At 37.9% G+C, this 20,533-nt stretch overlaps 3 protein-coding genes across 5 annotated transcripts; all 3 read left to right on the top strand.

Annotated features, from left to right (window-relative positions):
* The first annotated feature begins 518 nt into the window (after positions 1–518).
* LOC140758719 (glycine-rich RNA-binding protein RZ1C-like) lies at positions 519–5,530 on the top strand. Of its 2 annotated transcripts, none has more exons than XM_073094981.1 (3): positions 519–606; positions 710–848; positions 3,943–5,530. In XM_073094981.1, exons 2-3 carry the CDS (start codon positions 738–740, stop codon positions 4,765–4,767), a joined length of 936 nt encoding a protein of 311 aa, XP_072951082.1. In that variant the 5' UTR covers positions 519–606; positions 710–737; the 3' UTR covers positions 4,768–5,530. The 2 variants fall into 2 exon arrangements, with proteins under 2 accessions (XP_072951082.1, XP_072951083.1); XM_073094982.1 differs by lacking the exon at positions 519–606 and adding an exon at positions 967–2,849 and having other exon boundaries at positions 709–848.
* A 5,101-nt stretch (positions 5,531–10,631) lies between these two features.
* LOC140759201 (purple acid phosphatase 2-like) lies at positions 10,632–14,070 on the top strand. The gene is made up of 8 exons (XM_073095697.1): positions 10,632–10,933; positions 11,186–11,386; positions 11,763–11,874; positions 11,971–12,197; positions 12,536–12,674; positions 13,163–13,383; positions 13,544–13,665; positions 13,744–14,070. The coding sequence occupies exons 1-8, from the start codon at positions 10,748–10,750 to the stop codon at positions 13,934–13,936; spliced, it is 1,401 nt and encodes a 466-aa protein (XP_072951798.1). The 5' UTR covers positions 10,632–10,747; the 3' UTR covers positions 13,937–14,070.
* A 424-nt stretch (positions 14,071–14,494) lies between these two features.
* On the top strand, positions 14,495–20,263 carry LOC140759729 (uncharacterized). 2 transcript variants are annotated; one of them, XM_073096364.1, is made up of 12 exons: positions 14,495–14,795; positions 14,913–15,007; positions 15,969–16,038; positions 16,886–17,030; positions 17,140–17,277; positions 17,463–17,602; positions 18,418–18,465; positions 18,843–18,953; positions 19,136–19,314; positions 19,422–19,543; positions 19,749–19,825; positions 19,898–20,263. In XM_073096364.1, the coding sequence occupies exons 1-12, from the start codon at positions 14,601–14,603 to the stop codon at positions 20,006–20,008; spliced, it is 1,431 nt and encodes a 476-aa protein (XP_072952465.1). In that variant the 5' UTR covers positions 14,495–14,600; the 3' UTR covers positions 20,009–20,263. The 2 variants fall into 2 exon arrangements, with proteins under 2 accessions (XP_072952465.1, XP_072952466.1); XM_073096365.1 differs by having other exon boundaries at positions 14,656–14,795; positions 15,992–16,038.
* Positions 20,264–20,533: the final 270 nt, after the last annotated feature.

Genomic DNA, 20,533 nt, shown 5'->3' with positions numbered 1-20,533 from the left:
TAACTCTATGTGTGTTATTAATATCTCTACGTGTGATTCACCGTACCTAAAATATTTTTAGTTAAATTATTATAATAGATAATATTTTTATAAGTATATATATCTAAAAATTCTAGGTCGGCCCTTGCTCAACTAAGGTGATGATCGCTCTTTCTTTGGTGACATCGACGCCCTTGGCATTGACTACTTAGTCATTCGCAATCATATTCTCTTTACAAGAGGGTTTTAACAAGAAGGTGATTTAAATAGTATTTATAGTTGCTGAAACTTTATGCAGTCGCTTAAAGATCTAGCAAGTATGTACTAAATACTATAACATTTTTAAACTGAAACCAATAAGGAATATGAGATAATTCAATTTAAATTCTGCTCTACTACTTATTTTATATAACATTCTGAACTTTTTAATTATCTATATACATTTTTTAAATCTATATATATATATATATATATTTTAATTCGGGAGAATTTATATGACTCGTCGGCACCAGGTTAACCTAAACAAAATACCGCGAGATATTTTATCACTCGGCCCCATTAAACTTATATAATCGTTCTACGACGACACAAATTCTAGGGTTTCCTAATTCCGTCTTCTTCATTCCGGTAGGGTTTCTCCTCATCGATCTAGATCTTTGATCTCGACTGTAATTATACCGATTTCTAGGGCTCTATATCGAGTTATCTCACCTTCGTCCTTTGATCTCAGCTGAAGGAAGAAACGACCTCGCGTGGAGATGTCGAGTAAAGAAGAGAATCGTATATTTGTGGGTGGATTGTCATGGGACACCACGGAGCGGCAGCTGGAGCAGGCGTTTAGCCGCTTCGGAAAGGTTATCGAGGCTCAGGTATTGGTCTCATGTGGAAAGCGTCCTTCTTGGTCGTTACTGTTGTCTAGCTTGGGTTCCTCTGCGATGTTCTACGAACGTGATCTCTTTTTGTGGTAAATTATTTATCGAGTTACAGGATTTGATGGGGTTTGGCTTCAAATAGAAGTTGAAATTAGGAAGTGGATATCAGTTTCTCTTTCTTGAAGCAACTCGAACCTTTCTTGCTATAGAATGTGGAGCAAAAGAAGTTGATCCGTTGCTAGTCAGGTTCTCTTTTGAATCATTGTAGTTGCCTTCAGGGATTTAGCGCTGGGGTAGTTGATGATGATTTTAATAGCGGAATTAGAGGAGATTTTGGTGGTTTTTGGTTTATAAATTGTCAGATGAATTCGAGGCAGAGCATGCAAATTTTACAGGAAAGAAATTTGTTGGATCGGCTGGATAATGGAGGTTCTACTGAATTTTAGTTTATGTGGCAACAAAGATTGGTATTTATAAGAAACAATGAAGATTTCCATTTCATTCAGTTGGATGTGTCTGCCCGTTTATGGTAGTAATTTTATATGTTTTGCTGAAGTTGTCGATTCCCCCCTTTTCTACTTGTCTTTGACTTTGAATCTACTTGTGATATTGGGTCTGATTAGAAGAAAGTTTCAGATGTAAGGTAGTTCTAAGAAAGAACAAGATGTGTGTACGTGCTTGTCAGTTTGCTGGACAAGGGCCCTTCTGCTGGTGTCGTAGTCTGTTGGTTGAGTGTGTATCATGATTATTTTTCTTTGGTAATGTTTAGCTTGACACAATAGGTATCATGATGCAACAGCAAGGCTGTGCTATCAGGTCACATCGGTTTTCTTTGATTGGCAAAGTGCCTCCTGGCTGTTATCGGTACTTTTGACTAGGGACTTTAGATCCACTTAAGATCAGCTTTATTTTTCTTACCTACTGTGCTGAAATTGAAAGGCCTTTTGTTTATGACTGGAATAGGATTGTTTATTTTTTCCTATCTTGTGATATGCTATCTTACTGTTTCAGAAGAGATTGAACGAGCAGAGTAATGATGATGCCCTCGTATTGCTTTCCTTTCTATCTTTTATTTTATTTTTCCTTTTAGCACAAAATCCTTGCGACACTTTTGGAGCATGGTTTGGCTGTTCTTGCATTGAGTATGCATGCTAATTGCTGATGACCAGCTCAATTTGGGAAATTCTGCTTGGTAACAGTTGGCAGTAGCATGATGTCTATGCTTTCCATTTTGCGGACAGCGGTGAATTATTCTCATAAATGCTCACACTTTGGTGGTTTCACTGTAACACAAGGATATCAAATATTGATTTTATGTTGTTTATTACATGATAGACTATGTTACTGTCAATGCTAGAAATTCTGATCAATGATATGATCGTGAGCTGTTTCTCTCTGATCGATTTTGCTGGAATTCTGGGTTTAATTAAATATGAGGATCCCTCTCTATGAGTTTTGTTGGTGATTTTGGCAGTTTTGCATATATCATTCTTTGCCAGCTTGTCCAAGTGAAAGCATAGCCAATTAATGCCCAAACTTCTGCCGACTGCCTTTTCCTAAATAGAGATGCTCTTAGAATTTTACTTGTCAAGGAACTGCTTGATAAGCAGGTAGCTGCTAATTTTCTGACCTGCGAGATAGAGTACCTTTAGAGACAGTGTTCCATATATGTTGATGGTGCTGCTTGAGTTTGGTATTTGGAATCTTACTGTTTTACAGCTGTAATTATGCTTCCAGCATGTGCCTTTCTGCAGTCATTGAATTGTGATTCTTTGTTTTGGATACTGATTGCTGGATGGTACAAAGAGTGAAGATTTGTCTGAAAGGATTAGCAGTTGATTCGTGATTGGTGTTTTCACATAGATGACAACTTGATCTGGGTATTTCATAGTTTTTCCTGTTATTACCGAGTTCTTACTGGGCATGTCCACTGAGTACATTTGGACCTTGGATTTCCTTGTTTGTTCAGATATCAGTGACATGGCTGTCTTCTGGAAGGTAAGATTACTTGTGTTGTAGTATTAACACCTAGAAATTATGTCTTTCGGATGTTCAGTTTTGGTGCATCTTTAGTTATAAATCTTGGTGCCTTCTATTTGTAGAGTAGATCCGCGTGCATGATATAATTAAAGTACAAAATTATTCACCTGATGAATGATATAATTAAAATACGGAATTATTCACCTGACTATTGTTTCATGATGATGCCTTAGCTAATACCTATATTTCTTATTATCAGGTACATGAGCTCTACCTTTACCAGTGCGTCTAAATAGGACATATAGTGTAAAGTAGCATAAGATCTTTTTCTAACCAAGTACTAGTTTGAATTTATTCGAAAGTAAGTGCTTCTTCATTTAAGTGTTTAACTCTTTTGTGTATCTATTGTGAATAAGCAGATTGTTCATGGAAAGACCTGACAATAGCTTATTATGTCTTTCTGTGCCTTTTTTGCTACCTTTTGTGTTTCAGTATGTATATCGTAATTATTGTACCGCTTGTTATCTTGCATTCACAGATCTCCATTTTGGTTTTCATGGATGCATGCCATCTGTCCCCAAATTAGTATATTCTAATTATGGCGGCAACCCTTCTACTGCTTTTCTGATATGACCTATGTTGTATATCTTTATTCTTTTTCCCCTGTTATCTTGATCTGCAATAGTTTGAAAAATGGGGGTTGTGATATAAGTATGAAAAGGTGGCTATTCATTTCGCTGTATGTCTTGGTGAATTTTGTTAAATTGGGTGATTGGGCATTTAGTCATGATTAATTTATTGGTGGTTCAATTTGCCGCTGGCTCACTGCAGCTGAAGAATTTGCTATTTAATGTTGCTGGGAGATAAAAATCTTCCTAATATATCACTTCCTAATATATCACTTCTATAGCTTGCATTTTTATTTGATTATGAGTTGTTTGTTTATTTTACTGTTTCCTATATTGGCAATACCTACTATTATAATGTGAAATGAATTATGTTGGCTGATGATGTTGGTTGAAGTTCAGATTACTAATTCTGCAGGAAATTTGAGCAAGTTTTCCTCTCTCATCTTCTATGTAATGAGTTTTTACATTTTTATCATGTTTAGATCATGGTGGAAAGAGATACAGGGCGGCCTCGCGGATTTGGATTTGTCACATTTGCAGAACCACGGGCAGTGGAGGATGCCATCAGTGAGATGCATAACCGTGAGCTTGATGGGAGGACAATTTCAGTTAACAAAGCCCAGCCTAAGATGAATTCAGATGATGGCTATGGCTACAGTGGTGGGGGCTACTCATCTGGTGGCAGAGGAGGCGGAGGTTATCGCGGCGGAGGTGATGGACCTCCTCCTGTTGGACGCTCTGATTGCTTCAAGTGCGGCCGTCCTGGGCATTGGGCTCGTGAGTGCCCTTCCGCTGGTGGAGGTGGAGGTGGACGGTTCTCTTCTCGTTCTAGGTTTGGTGGTGGTGGTGCTGGACGTGGGGATCGTTTTGGAGGGCCAGATCGCTATGGTGACCGTTATATAGATGATCGGTATGATGGAGGCCGTTATGGGGACCGTGATCGCATCGATGGTAGGGACGGAAAGTATGGTGGTGGACGTGATCGTTATGCCAATGATCGATACCTACCTGGTGGAGATCGTTTTTCTGGTGATAGATATGGAGGGGGACCTGACCGGTACCCGCAGAATGGTTACAGCAAGGAAAGAAGCTATGAGAGAGATGGACGGGGTGGCAGCAGCTATGACAGAGAGGCCCCAAGGGGTGGAACTGGATATGATAGGGATGGGCCACGTGGTGGTGCCAGTGATAGATATGTTAGTGGTGGACCCGCGCGGTATGAAGGGGGTGGTTACAGTAGTAGGCCTGGACCCTATGATCGTCCCAGTAGGGGAGGAAGGCCTTCGGTCTATGATGACCGCTACTAGTACAGGTCACTCTTTGATAGGCTGCAGATAATCTTTTTAATTTCAGCATATGCCATGACCATCTCTGGATGCTCTGATACTTTGTCATGGTTGTGTTGCTAGACTAGGTTTGTTGCTCTCTTTAGATTCCATTATTATGAACTATTTGGATCTTTAAGGCGTACTCTTTGTAAGACTGGCTCATGGTTCCATTGCTGCCTTCAACTGTTTCTGATTTCCCTGGTCACATGGATCTGTAGTTTGTAATGTCAAATTGCTCTTGTGTGCTCCCATTACCAGTGCAAGACTTGAGCAATCAATATGTTCATGATTGTTTAGCTTATAGCATGACACTATCTTGGTTGGCTTGTGTTAAAACTTTTGGAATGCTGGCCTTATCAGGGGGATGATGAGCAAGTTATCTCTCATAACCAATTGCAGAATTCTTGATCACTGTTGGGTTTTCCTCCTTGCTGTAGTCAGAGCCAGTGGGATGTTTCTAGAGATTTGTGTGCCATATTTGTGATCTGATGGTAGTGTGCTTTGCTTGACAGCTAAACTCTTGCTATCTGAATCGGAGTAATCAATGACTTGAGGATTGTTTCATGATTTAAAAATTTGTTCTCTGTATCAGCTACATGTACATTGTTTGTTGAGGAACATATTGATGCTGTCCTTTGCATTTCTGTTCTGGTTTGGTAGGACAGCATTTTAGTAGTATTTATGCTGGAAGGTGGATATACATTACTTGAGCTTGAATCATTGATGCTGAGATTCAAATCCAGCAGGTATCCTTTTGTTAAGATGCTGTCTTCACTGAATAGAGTTCCATCCAACCAGTTTTTTTAAAAATATCTTGGTGCTGTAGCTGTTGAACATGCTGATTGTTGTCTATTGATCAACAATAGGCCTGTCATTATTGTGGTTTGATGTTTTACTGCACTACCCCAACGATTTATGCTCACAGGGTATGGCTTTCTTATTCTCCTTGTTGGGTTATATTTATATATTCCCACCTATTGGTTTCTCAGTGTGTCGCAGCACCACGGCGCTGCTTCCAATTCTCTACCGTTGCCATTTCTCAGTGGAGTGGGTATTGTTTTCTGCTAAAGAAGAGTACATGTTGAAGATACAAGGACCTAGAAAGGGGTGAATTATACTTCAGGTCAACAAAGTAATTGCTATTTAATAATGTGTACAACATGAATCAAGAAATGGATCATCAGGAAAGAAATTGTGCTAATAAACGGATTATTGAAAATAAAGAGACTTTCTTTCTCACATTTAAAGTGTTTTGAGAATTAACTTCAGCACATGTCTGCCTTCTCGTTGCCTTCTTTTTTCAAGAATAAATCCGCAAGGAGTTGTCCTTCCTATCAAACGGAGGGTGTCATTCTCTACTCAGTAAAGTAGGGTACCGGTTGTGAAGGAGATTTAACTTTGGTAAGTAGTCTTCTACTTAACAAGGAAGAACAGACATCTCAGCATCATCGCGGTTTATGAGTCAGGTGTGACAGCAGACATGAGCAATTGTTCTGGGTAAGGAAATCACAATGTAAAGCATTGTAACATCACTATCTTGCCATCAACTGCAACTATTGGAGAGTTAACAGCTCATTAATCGAGCATCGCAGATGCTGCATGTTATAATCCACTTGTTTAAGCGCATCTTCAAGTGCGATCTTGACTATAATTAGTGGGAAGAGATGTACAACACTACACACTGCTCAACTAGCCAACTTGATCGCTAAAGTCAACAATGTATTGGCTCCAAGATGGATCCCCACAATCTTTGTCGGCAATAATATTGAACGGCCGCTGAACGAGTTGCTGTAAAGGGAAATATCCATAAAGTTAAGTCATGCCAACTCGACAGATAAGGTCAAAGGTTTACTTATTTTGGGGAAGATGTTACAATTACTGTCAGAATTTAATTCTGAACAAACTGATATATATATATATATATATATATATATATATATATATATATATATATATATACATGTAGGTCCAGAACTTTGGGTGATGAACAGTAGCCATGCTCTTGAGGCATAATGCAACTTGTAAAAGGCATTCACTTGAGCTTGCTAAAGTGGGTTAAAGGATGCGCTTTTTGGAATTAATGGGATCCGATAAAGGCATCAAACTTGCAATGATTGCAGCCTACCTATGGCCAACACAATATTCAGTACGAAAAGGTTGGATCTCCTCTTCATTTCTCTCAAATCTATGCCTCTGCTCTCGCGCATCCGAATAATTTAAAGTCAACCATCTCTTCCCAGCCCTCCGTGTTGTCTCAATTTTCAATCTAATGCTAGATTCGACCGCCCTTGTGAATCTTACCATAGACTATTAGGTCGAATCTAATCATAGGATTTTAGATAGAGTGAGATTTTTTATTTATTTATTATAATTCAAAAAATCCAACTAGATACGGCCTGGATAAAATATCATCCCTTTCTTAGCTAAAGAAAAAAAAAATGCTTACTCCATAACATGTCACATAATAGAGCTAGAAAATTGAATTAATCCTGAGTTTTTGACCGAACTAGTAATGTTCTAAATTTTTTTTACTAAAATACTAAACTGATTAGCGTTTTAGATTAGTTTAAAACATTGAATTGATCAATATTTTATATAAATAAATTTATTTAACTTAGTCTTTCTACCGTTAAGATAAAAATGTCTGACGATAGAAATGCTAAACTAATCACCGTTTTAAAAAAGCATTGATCTATTTACCGTTTTTGTTAGGACTTGAGTAAATTAGATTCAATTTAATAATAAATTTGAATCCCAATCTATCTCGATAAAATATATTATAAAATAGTTCTAGTTTGAACAAAAACCCGCTAATACTTCCATTAATCCTGCCATAGACAGTCCCAGCAAAGCGCCAAATTGTTCAGTGGAAATCTATTTTGTCGTCGAATCATTGCATCCAGTGAAATTGGCATCTATTGAAATCGCCGAATTATCATTCTAAGTCGTAGTATACTGTTTAAGTATGTCATGAGAAGAGTTCAACCATCTGGGTTAATATATATATATATTCACTTAGAATTATCCCTGCGTACGGTTTGGTGGTGATTGAACAGGATGTTTCTGGGCACACATCACATTCCTAGGATGTACGAAATCCTTACACCTTGGCTGTATGGAATCCATATTCTGAATGATTCCCGCACACCATTCAAAGCAAACAATATTAAAGGTACAATTGGCATAAAAAATAAATAAATAAAGAAAGGTACAATTTGCTTCAAAAATAAAATAAAAAATTAAAGGTACAAATGGGAGCAGACAGCGGGTGAGTCGGCACTGAGCGCTGACGATTGCTGCGGGTCACAATAGAGTATTAGTCCGAGTTTTGGGGGAATGCGTGACCCGCACATGCAAGATGAGATCATCGGGTGGGCCGGGAAGGGTTCAAATCAGTCCGTCAGCCAAAGATCGAGCTAGCCGGGTAAGGTTCCTATAAACTAGTCGTTTATTTTTGTTAAAAAAATAAAAAAAATAAATGGAGGTTCTATTTTGTTAATTTGCAGAATTTTTTTTTTACTGTTAGCATATTTTTTAAAAAATATTTTTGTTCTTTCCTCTTTTTAAAATAAATAATATATTAAAAATTTTAAACAGTACATATAATATTGTACATGCTGGGCTGATCTGTGATGGGAAAGGTGGGCTAAAAAAATTGTAAAACGGTAAAGCGTACAAATGGCTGATCTTCCGAGTCGGGATGGGCGGGCAAAGGGCTGGCTTGTGCTGCCCATTAGCAGTTCTGCCTCGGGTCATGCCGGGCCCAAACCGGGTTTGAGCCAGGCACAGGCGAGCTAGGCCATTTAATCAGGTCTAAATGTCTTACTTAGCTCTTTTGTAACTCGTAATATATCACATGTTAGACTTGATGAAAACAAGGCCACAAATTGGGCGGCCAAGCGAGGAAAGGGTAGTTCGTATCTGGCTAGGCTGAGACTAATAGATCCTATACTCCCAAGCTATGTAAGCTTATCTTTATAGATGCATGTTTCCTTACTGGGGGATAGGCACAGCTGAGTCCAACTTTCTTTTCAAATATATATATTGAAGGTACAAGTGGGTAGGTAATGGTCGAACAATGGCCGACTAAATTGTGGATCACCCCTATCCCATAGAGCAAACAGTTAAGGATAATGCAGCAAGGGATGCATGATAGCTAGTTACTGGTAGCAAAATTGGCGAAAGGGGTGTAATGGCTGACCGAGAGGATAACGAGGGAAGGAGGTTTGGATCTAGCTTTTAAGTGGCCTCTCTCTTGCATTAGGGAATGCCACTAGTTCTAACTAAAAGCGGCCTCTCTCTTGAATTGGGGAATGCCACTAGTTCTGACTGTTGGATCTAGTGGCCTCATCCAAAGGGGAGAACCTTGGGCCAATTCCATATACAACTTCCTTCCGCAAGCTCAAGATCACTAGATTGGGTAGAAGGATATATGACAAATCAAGGTGGGTCAAGGGTGTGCTTATTCTGTTGGAAGGCGGCGTGGAACCTCATCCCGACATTGGCCTACCTTGGCAACCTCAACTTAGGGGTGCAAAGATGTGTGGAACAAGGTAGACGAGGAAACCGAGTATACCATGTGCCTAGCAAAGTAGGCTAGCTAGACTTGGCTGGAAGTTGGCCGACGCCGAGAGAGAAGGTTGGATCTATAAGCCAAGGCTATTTTTGCTTTTGCACTGTGGGGCATTTGGAAGCAGCAAAATATATTAAGCAGCCTTTGGCGAAGTGGTTGCATAACCACATGTGGTGGCGCATTTGGCACTTGAGATGGCGGCCGAGTATGGTAGTAGGGATGATAGGAGATCGCCTCAACAGACTTCTATTCAGGTCAAGTGGTGCAAGCCAGAGGTCGACTGGACTAAGCTTAACACAGATGGTGCTTGTCTATAGCTAGTTACTAGGGCGGAGCCGAGGCTGTGCTCTAATTTGATGAAAGTGAGCTCATGAGCATTACCTAGGAACCTGCTCCATGCAACTTAGCGCAAAATGACAAAGGCTTGGGCGTTAAGACTTAGGCTTCGTTATGCCCTATTGCTCAATTGTAGGAAGGTTAAGGTGGAGATGGACTAGGCAAAGAGACTGAGAGTCCTCGGAAAGTGAAGAGGATTGTGCTATATTGTTTAAATATATTGAAAGGCTTTGATAGGGCCAAGGTTGGTGGCGAATTGGGTCGCAAACCAGGGTAAGGTAGCTTCCCGTTCTTTTTGGCTAGGGCTTGCTTAAGAGCTCCCCCAAGATCTTTGTAATATCCTCTAATTCGATGCTTCAACAACTTCCATGAGTCGGGGCATCTTAATCTAAGTTCTTGCAACTCTTTTCATAAAAAAAATATATTAAAGGTATAAGCGCCCAATTTTCGAAAGTTAGAAAGATACCTATTGATGATCTAGATCACAAATGCAAGTCCAACTTTAAATACATTTATTGTGGACAAAATGTTCAGTTTTTTGTGGTTTAGCTTGACTTGGCGATTCGATTCAGCTCAGTTCAATAGCTCGATGGTGTGTTGGGTTAAAGGAATAGCTCGTCAACAATTAGCTAGGAGTAGTAGCTCGACAGCACAATTATTTGAAATTTAGACCGAATGATATTATATGTTGGCGAAAGAAATTTAGTGGGATCTAAGTATCTTCTTATCATGGAGGGTCAATCTTTTATCCACCCAAGTATGGATTTTTATTAAATGATAAAAATAAAATTAAAATAAATGAACAACTTCCTACCTAACCGGTTTTAGTTCCCAGTAATTTATGCTCCAATGTATCTCTTTACCTGCAACTTACCACTTACCGAGAATGTTTTTCACCTTGTCACTTCTTATCCGATTCTAACATTTGGAAGTCGACTTCTCTTCTGGTCTCTTCCATTTTGAGACCTTCGGGTATATTTAAAGGGGACCCAACAATCCAAAGAGTGGTGTGGTTGAGAGGAACAAAGAGTCGAAGCAGGGGAGTGAGAGATGGGGAGATTGGGATCTCCTTGCCATCTCGGTCTTGTGTTAGTTTTAGTCTTGGCTTGGGAGTTTACCACTAAATGCAATGCAGGGATCACTAGTCCCTTTGTGAGGAAGCTGGAAGAGAGCATCGACATGTCACTCGATAGTGATGTCTTCCGAGCTCCCCATGGTTTCAATGCACCGCAGCAGGTGAGATCTTTAGCTCTGCTCAGTTTGCAAATTGTTTCCTTTTTGTGTTTTTCATGTACTAATTCATGTCCTGGACTTTACTGCATAAATGCGTGAATGTGGATTTTGTTAAATCTATCCTAGTCTTATCCTAAGTAGATAGTTGGATTCATGCAATGATCTCTTTTTTCTCAACTGTTGTTGTTCCTTTAATAGTTAAGCTTCTTAGTTTGTTCAAAGATGGGCTGAAAGGTGATTCTTTTTTCTGTGAAGGTTCATATAACTCAAGGGGACCACGACGGGAGAGCAGTGATTGTGTCTTGGGTGACTCCAACTGAGCCTGGCTCTAGCAAGGTTCTATATGGAACTTCGGCGAAGAATCTCGACAAGTCAAGTGAGGGCTCTTATACTCGGTACAAGTACTACAATTACACCTCCGGATATATCCATCACTGCACTCTCAAGAATTTGAAGGTGATTCAAGCAAACTCAGATAATTCAGTTCTTTGTGGCAATGTCTGATGAACTAATTTTCTTCGTTGATGAGCTTCCGTGAGTTTTAGCATATAAATTTGCTTTTGTTGAGTACAAAACGAAGTCTTTCACATAAATTTAGTTCATAAGCATATTCTCAAAATAGTATCCGTTTATGACTAAAATTTCCATCTCTCTTCTCCCCTTTTTGCACCTTCAGCAAAGAGCACACGAAAAACATTTTAGTGAAGACTAGAATGTAAATGCTGATACTGGAAATGTTCCAAGAAACTTTTTTTTTAATTTTATACTCGCTGTGTAATGCTTTTAAGTGATTAAAAGAGTTTGGCAGAGTGATAATCCTTTGTGTTTGCAGTATAACACGAAGTATCACTATGCAGTTGGAATTGGGCAAACAGTAAGACATTTCTGGTTCAAAACTCCTCCTAAGGTTGGTCCAGATGTGCCGTATACTTTTGGCCTTATAGGTAATACCTTTGTTCAAATAGTTTTTGTCAATCATTCTGAGAGGAACAATTATTGTACTTAGTCTATAATCATTTATCTTGTGTTATTATGTGCAGGCGACCTTGGACAAACCTATGACTCAAACTCCACACTTTCACATTATGAGTTAAATCGGGAAGCACAGACAGTCCTTTTTGTGGGAGACCTTTCATATGCAGATAACCACCCAAATCATGACAATGTCAGGTGGGATACATGGGGAAGGTTTGTTGAGAGAAGCACCGCTTATCAGCCATGGATTTGGACTGCGGGAAACCATGAACTCGACTTTGCTCCTGAAATTGTGAGTAGAGAGCTTGCCCATATACATGCGTTTTATGTTTGATCATGTGTCACAATATAATTTATAAAGTTCAAGTGCACACATCATTTGTATTGACATAAATTGTCAATATGAATTTGTTTCATGCCTAAATTTTGTAGATTTCACCCTTCTTGTTATATTGGAACTTAAAGTTCAAAATGACAACCATATCATATTTGGGAGACTTGACACTTCATCTCTTTATTTGAGAAACAATTGGGCTTTCAGCTAGTTCTATTTTGGATGGATAAATCAGTTGAACAGTGTTACATTAAACAAATTTTACTAAATTAAGATTTTTCATGTTAATTCTGCAGGGTGAAACTGTGCCATTTAAACCTTTCACACATAGGTACCATGTTCCCTACAAGGCTTCTGGTAGCACAGATCCACTGTGGTACTCGATTAAGCGGGCCTCTGCATACATCATTGTCTTGTCATCATATTCAGCATACGGTATGTGTATGTTGATGCAATCATCCACTATCTCATTGTTTTACTTTTCATGTGAAGTCTTCTAGTTTCAACTGAAATAATAATTAGAAAAACTTTGACATCTAACCTCATCATTTTCCTAACTTTCTGCTATGGTGGAATATTTGATTTACCACTTCAAACACAATAATTCAACTATATATAAATCTTTCTTTAGTTAAATATAATTTTGAATGTATCCCTTTTGTTTGGTATAACGATGTACTTGAAGTTAGAGTTCTCCTAACTTGTCATACATTTTACATTATCTTTTCTCAAAGAAGTTGCTAATCCAGCATTACGGTGTATTTAAACTTGTACTATTATGCTTGTCAAACAAATTTTTTTGTTCATGAAAGTTTTTGATTGCCTACTTTTTCTTCCTAATTATTTGTTCAACTCCTTGGTAAATTAAAAAAATAAGATTGTTAGTTATTTGACGCTAAGGTCTGCTTTCATTTTCCCTCCAGGCACATATACTCCCCAGTATCAGTGGCTTCTAGAAGAGCTACCCAAAGTGAACAGAAATGAGACACCATGGTTGATTGTTCTCATGCACTCGCCATGGTATAACAGCAATGACTATCACTACATGGAAGGTGAAACCATGAGAGTGATGTTTGAGCAATGGTTTGTGCAATATAAGGTTGATGTGGTATATGCTGGCCATGTTCATGCCTATGAACGCAGTGTAAGAGCCAAAATTTCACCTTTGTTTCGATTGTGTCAGACTAATGGCCCATCGAGATGCTTTGATTAGAAATTTAGAGGCTCTCTTCTTGTTCTTCTGGGGCACTCCTACTTCCACAACAAAAATGCATTGAATCATCTCTTTTTCCTTCCTGTTGCAGCATAGGATATCAAACATTGCTTACAATATCATAAACAGGAAATGCACTCCAGTTCGTAATCTTTCAGCACCAGTTTACATCACCATCGGAGACGGAGGCAATATTGAAGGTCTTGCAAACAAGTAAGAGCAATCCTGTTAATGAAACACCAAGAGTTTTGATTGATCACTGACAATCCTTCTTTCATCTGAAAAATCCAGATTGACCGTGCCGCAGCCCAGTTACTCAGCTTTCAGAGAAGCCAGCTTTGGTCATGCGATCTTCGATATCAAGAACAGGACACATGCGCACTACATATGGCACCGCAATCATGATGGCAATGCAGTGGTTGCTGATTCAATGTGGTTCACTAATAGATACTGGCATGCAACAGATGATTCCTCTACTACTTGATGGTTTCTTCAATGTAATCTTTAGAATAAACATCAGCCTCTGATACTGAGGCAAAGATGACAGTTCTTCTATCTTTGTATCATCTACTTTGTTAACTTGTGACTATTTATGCGAAGCATGTTGATTTGGGATCACAGTTTAAGTTCATTTCTCATTAGTACTTCAAACAGTGACAAGTCTGATACTGATAGTATCAGAGCAAGAAGTGTTACAGAGAGAAATTATTATGAATTGAGAATAACACCTCACAAAGAAGTATGAGATTCAAATGTGAAGTTGATAATTTACAGGACAAAGTTTTTATTTTTTTTATTTTACACCCTACATTATGTGTTCATTGCGATTTACACCCTGTCTTTTCACTATTTTAAATGCGACCCTTCCATTTTTGATGAAGTACCAAAAATTACCTAAAGTATTGTCATCGTCAAGTAGGGTGTTTTCTATGATTTAGTGAACAAAAGTTAGGATCGAGTAAAAGTAATGGAAAGGTCAGGGTTTGAATCGCAAATAGACACAGATATCAAATCCCTAGATAAGAGGCAACGTACTTTTTCTTTTATTATTCCCGCGAAGCTCCTCAAGTGAGATCCACGAACCAAGTCGGCCAAACTCCTCAAATGAAGTCATAATTACGACTTCAAATTCGATCGGGATCAAGACGATGGAGGTGGAGAAGGAGCTAGAAGAAATCAATCTCGGAATGGAGATAGAGAAGACCACGGGGCCCATGGATCCAGAGTTCTTGAGCTGCCTTCTCCAACCTCCGATCTCCCACCACGACACCAACTACGTCGCAATCCGCCGGCTTCTCCTCCACCGCAAGGCCCAGTCCTCGGACGCGATCGATCGCCGCAAGGTACCTCTTCTCCCTCTTTTGGAACTTATGATTGGATCTTGGCTTTGATTCTTGTGAAAAGTTTGGATCTTGAGTCGTGAATCGAGACGGGTCTGTGTCATTTTTGGTCATTTGAAGGAATGGAAGTGCAATGGGAAAGGGTATGTGGCTTATAGGAATTACATTCGCAGGCCGAGCAATTGGGAGAGCCAGCCGAGCACCCCGGGACACAGGTTAGTGTTTGTTAATTGTCTTTCTTGGGTTTGGATCGGGATCGGAAGTAAGTGAGTTCCGTCAAGTAAATTTAGAAAAGATGCCCAATTTACTTTCTCAAGTGAATTACGAGTTCAAGCAAGAATTGTCAAATCCTTGTTTGAAATCTATTCTTGATCCAAAGTTCAAATACTAAATTGTGAGTATTTGTTTCATGTAAGATTATCTAGCTATTCAAGTTATCAAGTTTCAGGAATAATTCAGGTTGTTAACATTCTGCAAAGTTTCTGTGTTGGATTCTGAATATGTGAACTTTTCACATGTACTGCATTTGGTTGTCCAAAGTCAAAAGTTAATCATCTGAATATATGTTCCTGTCAGGAAGGTTACTACTAAGTAACCTTCAACTGCTACATCAATCTCTCATCAACATTTATCTAAATCCATCTCGTGCTGAAAATAGTTAGAAAGCATGTAAATCTTATATATGTTCCTATTACTGTAGTTAGTTTTCTAACAACGTACATAGTGGCAATGTGGAGTTTTTGCTTCTTTATTGAGGTTAGTATTGGTATATATTACCAGGTGCAGCTTTTCTCTTGTATTGCATGAGGTCCATTGTGTTGCAATTATTAGGCTATAGCCTAATTTAAATCCTGAATCATTGTCGGTAGATATCTATTCTTAAAAAGGTTTCATAGAGTGCTAAATATTAGCTTTCGGAAATAAAATTGTTTTCTCTATTCCCAAGTTGAGGTTATGGCACTGCTTCTTTGGCTAGTTTAAGTGTTTTTCCATTTTATGAGATGGAGGAATGTCAATCAAAACCAGGTAGATGAACAATCTATTATAGTACATCTTGCTGAATGTTTCTCTCGTTTTATACTATATCTTATTTTCCTACAATTTTAGTCACTTTATCTTTTTGCTTCTCATAAAATCTGCTTTCACAAATCTAACGTCAAGGTGCTAATGTATCAGTGGACATTGGGCTTCATCTCCAGGTCCGCAGTCCATAATGCTTGAGACAGACAGTTGGAGTTCTAGCAGGGTATGTTGGCAAGTTTCAAATTTCTTTTTCTTGTAAGTGGTATATTCAAGAAGTATTGTAAGGGTAATATATCAGTTCCTTCGATGGGATTAAGTAGATTCAAGAAGTATTGTGCTGCCTTGTGCTGATCAGCATACAATGGCATGTACCACGTCAATCTTGAACATATGCCAATTTTGGGTATCCGCAATATCCATAATATTGATCAATATAAGGTTTCTTTAAATCCAGAGCAGTTTATAAGCTTTACAATCACTTCCCTTCTCATAAATTACTCAAATTAAAGTGACGAAGAGTAGAAAGCAAAGGTTTTGATAAAAATGGAAAAAGCAATTTCCTCAGTAGAAATTTGAGAAACCCAAAGCAGTTAGTATTGAGTAAGTGAACATGATGATCAATTAGGGTTAAATTGTATAAATCTAGCCTTTAATGCATCATCTAATACAAGTTCCTCTAAATTTGGGTGAAATTTGGACTTCATAATGGGAAAATAATTTAATTTATTTTTTTATCCAGAAGATAGAAGTTATGAACAAAATTAGTTTGAGTGATGGAAGGTGATGATGTTCAATGCTAATAGTGTATATTTACCCTTTGACTGGTTGTATCAAATGTCTCTAAAATCTAAAGTTGGGATGAAATTTCAGATCAAATTTAGAGATTTCTTTTCACTAATTTAATTTAAGAATAATTTGAAAGCTTTAAATAGTCTATAAGGTTTCACATTTTGAAATTTTATTGGAAACTTGCAGTTCTAAATCCTTTCATTCTTTTAGTATATGTTTTTCTTGAGGAATTTCTTTTTCGTGTGTGTGACTGTGTTGATATCAGCAGCTTTTCTCTACAGGATTTAAGAAGTGACAGCCAAGCTTATAACCGACGTATAAGTTTCAGCTCAAGTACGAGTGATACTGATCGTCAAGTTCGATTTGTTGAGCCAGCATATTCATTTGTTGGAATGCACTGCATATTTGACAATTGTAAAGCTTCAGGTGATCTTTAATTATTCTGAAATTTATTGATCTTTTTGTTATTTTACTATTCTGAATCAACTATGAAGTTATTAGTTTGAAGGCATTGAATGTTTCATTATTTTTCTAGTTACCATTTTGAAGTTTGGACATATGCGTTCGGATCTACTTGCATATGGTGCATCAGATGGAACTTTAACAATTTGTCATGTTTCTGATCCACCATCAGTTCTTCAGCAATTGAAAGGACATTCAAAAGCCATCACAGGTTTGGCTGCATTTAATTGTTCCAAACCTCTTACAAACTATACTTGCTTGCTTTATTTTCCGTATGCTTCTACCTTTTATTACTAGTACTGTAATGTCAGTGTATTGCCCTGAATGATTTTCTAATTTTCTATTTCATATGTTAGTAGCTATACTTGTTTTCCTTAAATGCTGACGTGATTACAGATTTTGATTTTTCATCTAACAACCAGTACGTTGCTTCATCCTCAATGGATAAAACGGTGAGAGTGTGGGAAGTCTCTAAAGGTCATTGTATTCGAGTAGTATATGGAGTTTCTTCCCAATTGTGCATCCGTTTTCATCCGGTATGTAAATTTCTTCTCTATCTGTTTCTCTCAATACTTATCGAAATTTTCTATGTATGAATATATATTATCAAGGGATAATTATTAACATTTCCGGACACTATAATTGAAGGAATTGTTTCATTATGCCCACAACTCTAACATGTTAGGTTATGGAAAATCAAGTTATGCTATAATTTGCTTTATCAGAAATAGCCCTAATTTTTTTTCTGAACTTACTGATTACTTTTTGAGTTAGAACTTGAAATTTAAATCTGTGGTACATCTACTCAGTATAAACCAACTATTCATCAATACCTGGTGGTTCAAGAACTTGAACTGAAGATACTGCAGAGTGCAAAATATTGATTAGGATTTAAATTATATATGCCACAATATCTTGAACAGGAGAAATCAGAAATTGCTCTAATACTCTAACCACATCTCTTACATCATTGAGTTGGATTCTGAGGTTCACTCCTAGATGTAGCTCAGTACTTCACCAGAAACTTGCTGCTTGTTTCTCCTAAATGATCAACACTCTACTTATCTATGTACATCAAATCAATATAAGCAGATAAGAGAGAACCTTTCCATCAATCTTAGATCTCTGAAAGTTGAAATCGTCCTACTTAAATCCAGCTCATGTTATGGTTCTATTTTACTAATTATCTATACAATTGATCTTTGCTGTATAATTTGGTAATTTGTTTACTATTATGAGTGTTGGTTCTTGAATTAATCAAGCTCTGGGTTAGTATTTAGCACTTCTGAGTCATGCAAACTCAAAGAAATGACTTCTGGTTTTTGAATTTTCTTTCTAATGCTACATGCAGGTGAATAATAACTTGCTTCTGGTTGGCAATGCTAATAAAGAGATTAATGTAAGAGTTCTATTCTTCTCAATTTCATGTACTGTATGTTTTGTAATGTCATTTGTTGGCAAAAGATGCAATTTTAAGGCTGAATTTGGTCCACATAGCTTATAGGTATTCCAGCAAGGCATAAGCGTGACTTCTTGGATCTTGTTTATCAGCTAATTTTCATATTTGCATATTTATTGAGGACTTCACTTCTCTTTTCTGCACCAGTAATACTATTTCGACAGTTCAAGTACAAATAGTCTGTAATACCCTCTTCTGTAATAATCTAAAGCCAAAATGAAGCTTACCTCCCAGACATAGCAGTGCTGGGAGTCCCATGCCCTTGAATCTCTTTTCTTTTGTTCACTAATTTATTGATTCCACTTCATTTGATTCAGGTAATTAATTTTAGCACTGGTAGAGTAGTTAGTAAGCTTCTCTTTGAAGATGAAATTACAGCAATGGACAATGACCACACTGGTCAGCTCATTTTTGCTGGCGATGCTCTGGTATGGTAATCTTTTTGTTCTACTCTTTGTTCAATGTTAGAATGAGTATCTATGTGCTATATGTGTAGATACATAGACATATAGGAGTTCTTTCATTAATTGTAAATTGGATTACCCCCAAATGGGTAAAATTGCTTTTTGTAGTTATATTCATATATTGCAATTTTGAATGGCGATAACAGGGATGCATATACACTGTTAGCATAAACTCGCATACAGGGTCAATATCAAGGTCCCGCAAAAATAGGAGTATCAAGAGCAAAACCCCAATTACAACTGTACAGTATCGTACATTTTCTCTCGTAGCACGGTGTCCTGTGCTTCTTGTATGTGCTCAAGATGGAAATATTTGTTTCTTCAGGTAAGATTTCTGGTTTTCTTTGTATCTTCGATCATTTGTTTACTCATTCTGGGCTCCTAGAATTCATCTCTATTAATCTGACCGTGCATGTTCTATCTATTGATCAGTGTCGCCTTGGAGGTGCAGGGTTATTTAACTCTTGTATGCTCCTTGAAATTAGCTCCCCGGGTGCATAGTATCCGTGCTTCTTTCTGTCCACTCCTTTCCCTCGAGAAAGGTGAATTCATTGGTGAGTTATTAAGGTAGTTTTTGGTGCACCTTAATTGCAATACCTACAATTTTCCTAGCAAGCATCCGCACATACCCTAAAAGAACTTGTTTGACAGACATGCCTTGTTAGCCCGTCTCCTGCTTTCATTTAGTAATCATGACAAGCAACTGACTGTTATAAAAGAACAACAGGCCAACTAACTATGGTAATCTGTTGAACATAGTGTCTGGCAGTGAGGATTCAAATGTTTACTTCTATGATTTGACTCGGCCGAAGCACACATGTGTAAATAAGCTACAGGTCTGTCTCTTTATATGTTTGTGATGGATTTGTGTCTTCTATGTGTCATACCAATGCTTTTAATTACTGCAGGGTCATGGTTCTCCAGTAGTTGGAGTAGCCTGGAACCACGGGGAGAATTTGTTGGCCTCATCTGACTCAGATGGAACAGTAATTGTCTGGAAGCGAGCAAAAACTAGTTAAAAGATGACAGCTACTACAGGTCCTAGTGACAGCATCATTTGTACATTTGTTCCTTTTTATTTCATAGATGTGGTGATACTGAAACAGACGGGGGTTCATCTCTTTTCTGGAGAAGCGAAAAAAAATTACCTATGTTTCCTACAATGTAGGTCTCAAAGAGTGTACAGGACCCCCCTCTTGTTTTTGGCATTTGTTGCATCAACTTCTTACTCTCTTTTCTTAATAATGTTATATTTGTTGTCTTTATGCACTAAACATCGTAGCAGTTAAGGCATGCTGAGATAAAATCAAACCGTTCCTTTTCCAACAGACAGTCATAGTGCGAGAAGCATAAATCATTTGCATATTGATAAGGTTGAACTTCTTGATGGTGCTAAAATAATTATGGAAGATAACCCTACCTATACTATGATTTGGAGGCTCTAGTCTTGGAGAACTATAGATGGGTCTAAAGAACTTCACATTTTTTCATAGCTTCTCAATATCTAAGAAGCATTACGGGGCTTTCTTGGCTTCCAAATTTCA

The sequence above is a fragment of the Typha angustifolia genome, chromosome 4 (genome assembly GCF_048772165.1).
Source record: "Typha angustifolia cultivar Huaian chromosome 4, ASM4877216v1, whole genome shotgun sequence".
Taxonomy (NCBI): Eukaryota; Viridiplantae; Streptophyta; class Magnoliopsida; order Poales; family Typhaceae; genus Typha; species Typha angustifolia.
The sequence above is the reverse complement of the archived record's forward strand: the minus strand, read 5'-3'. Positions and strand labels throughout refer to the sequence as shown.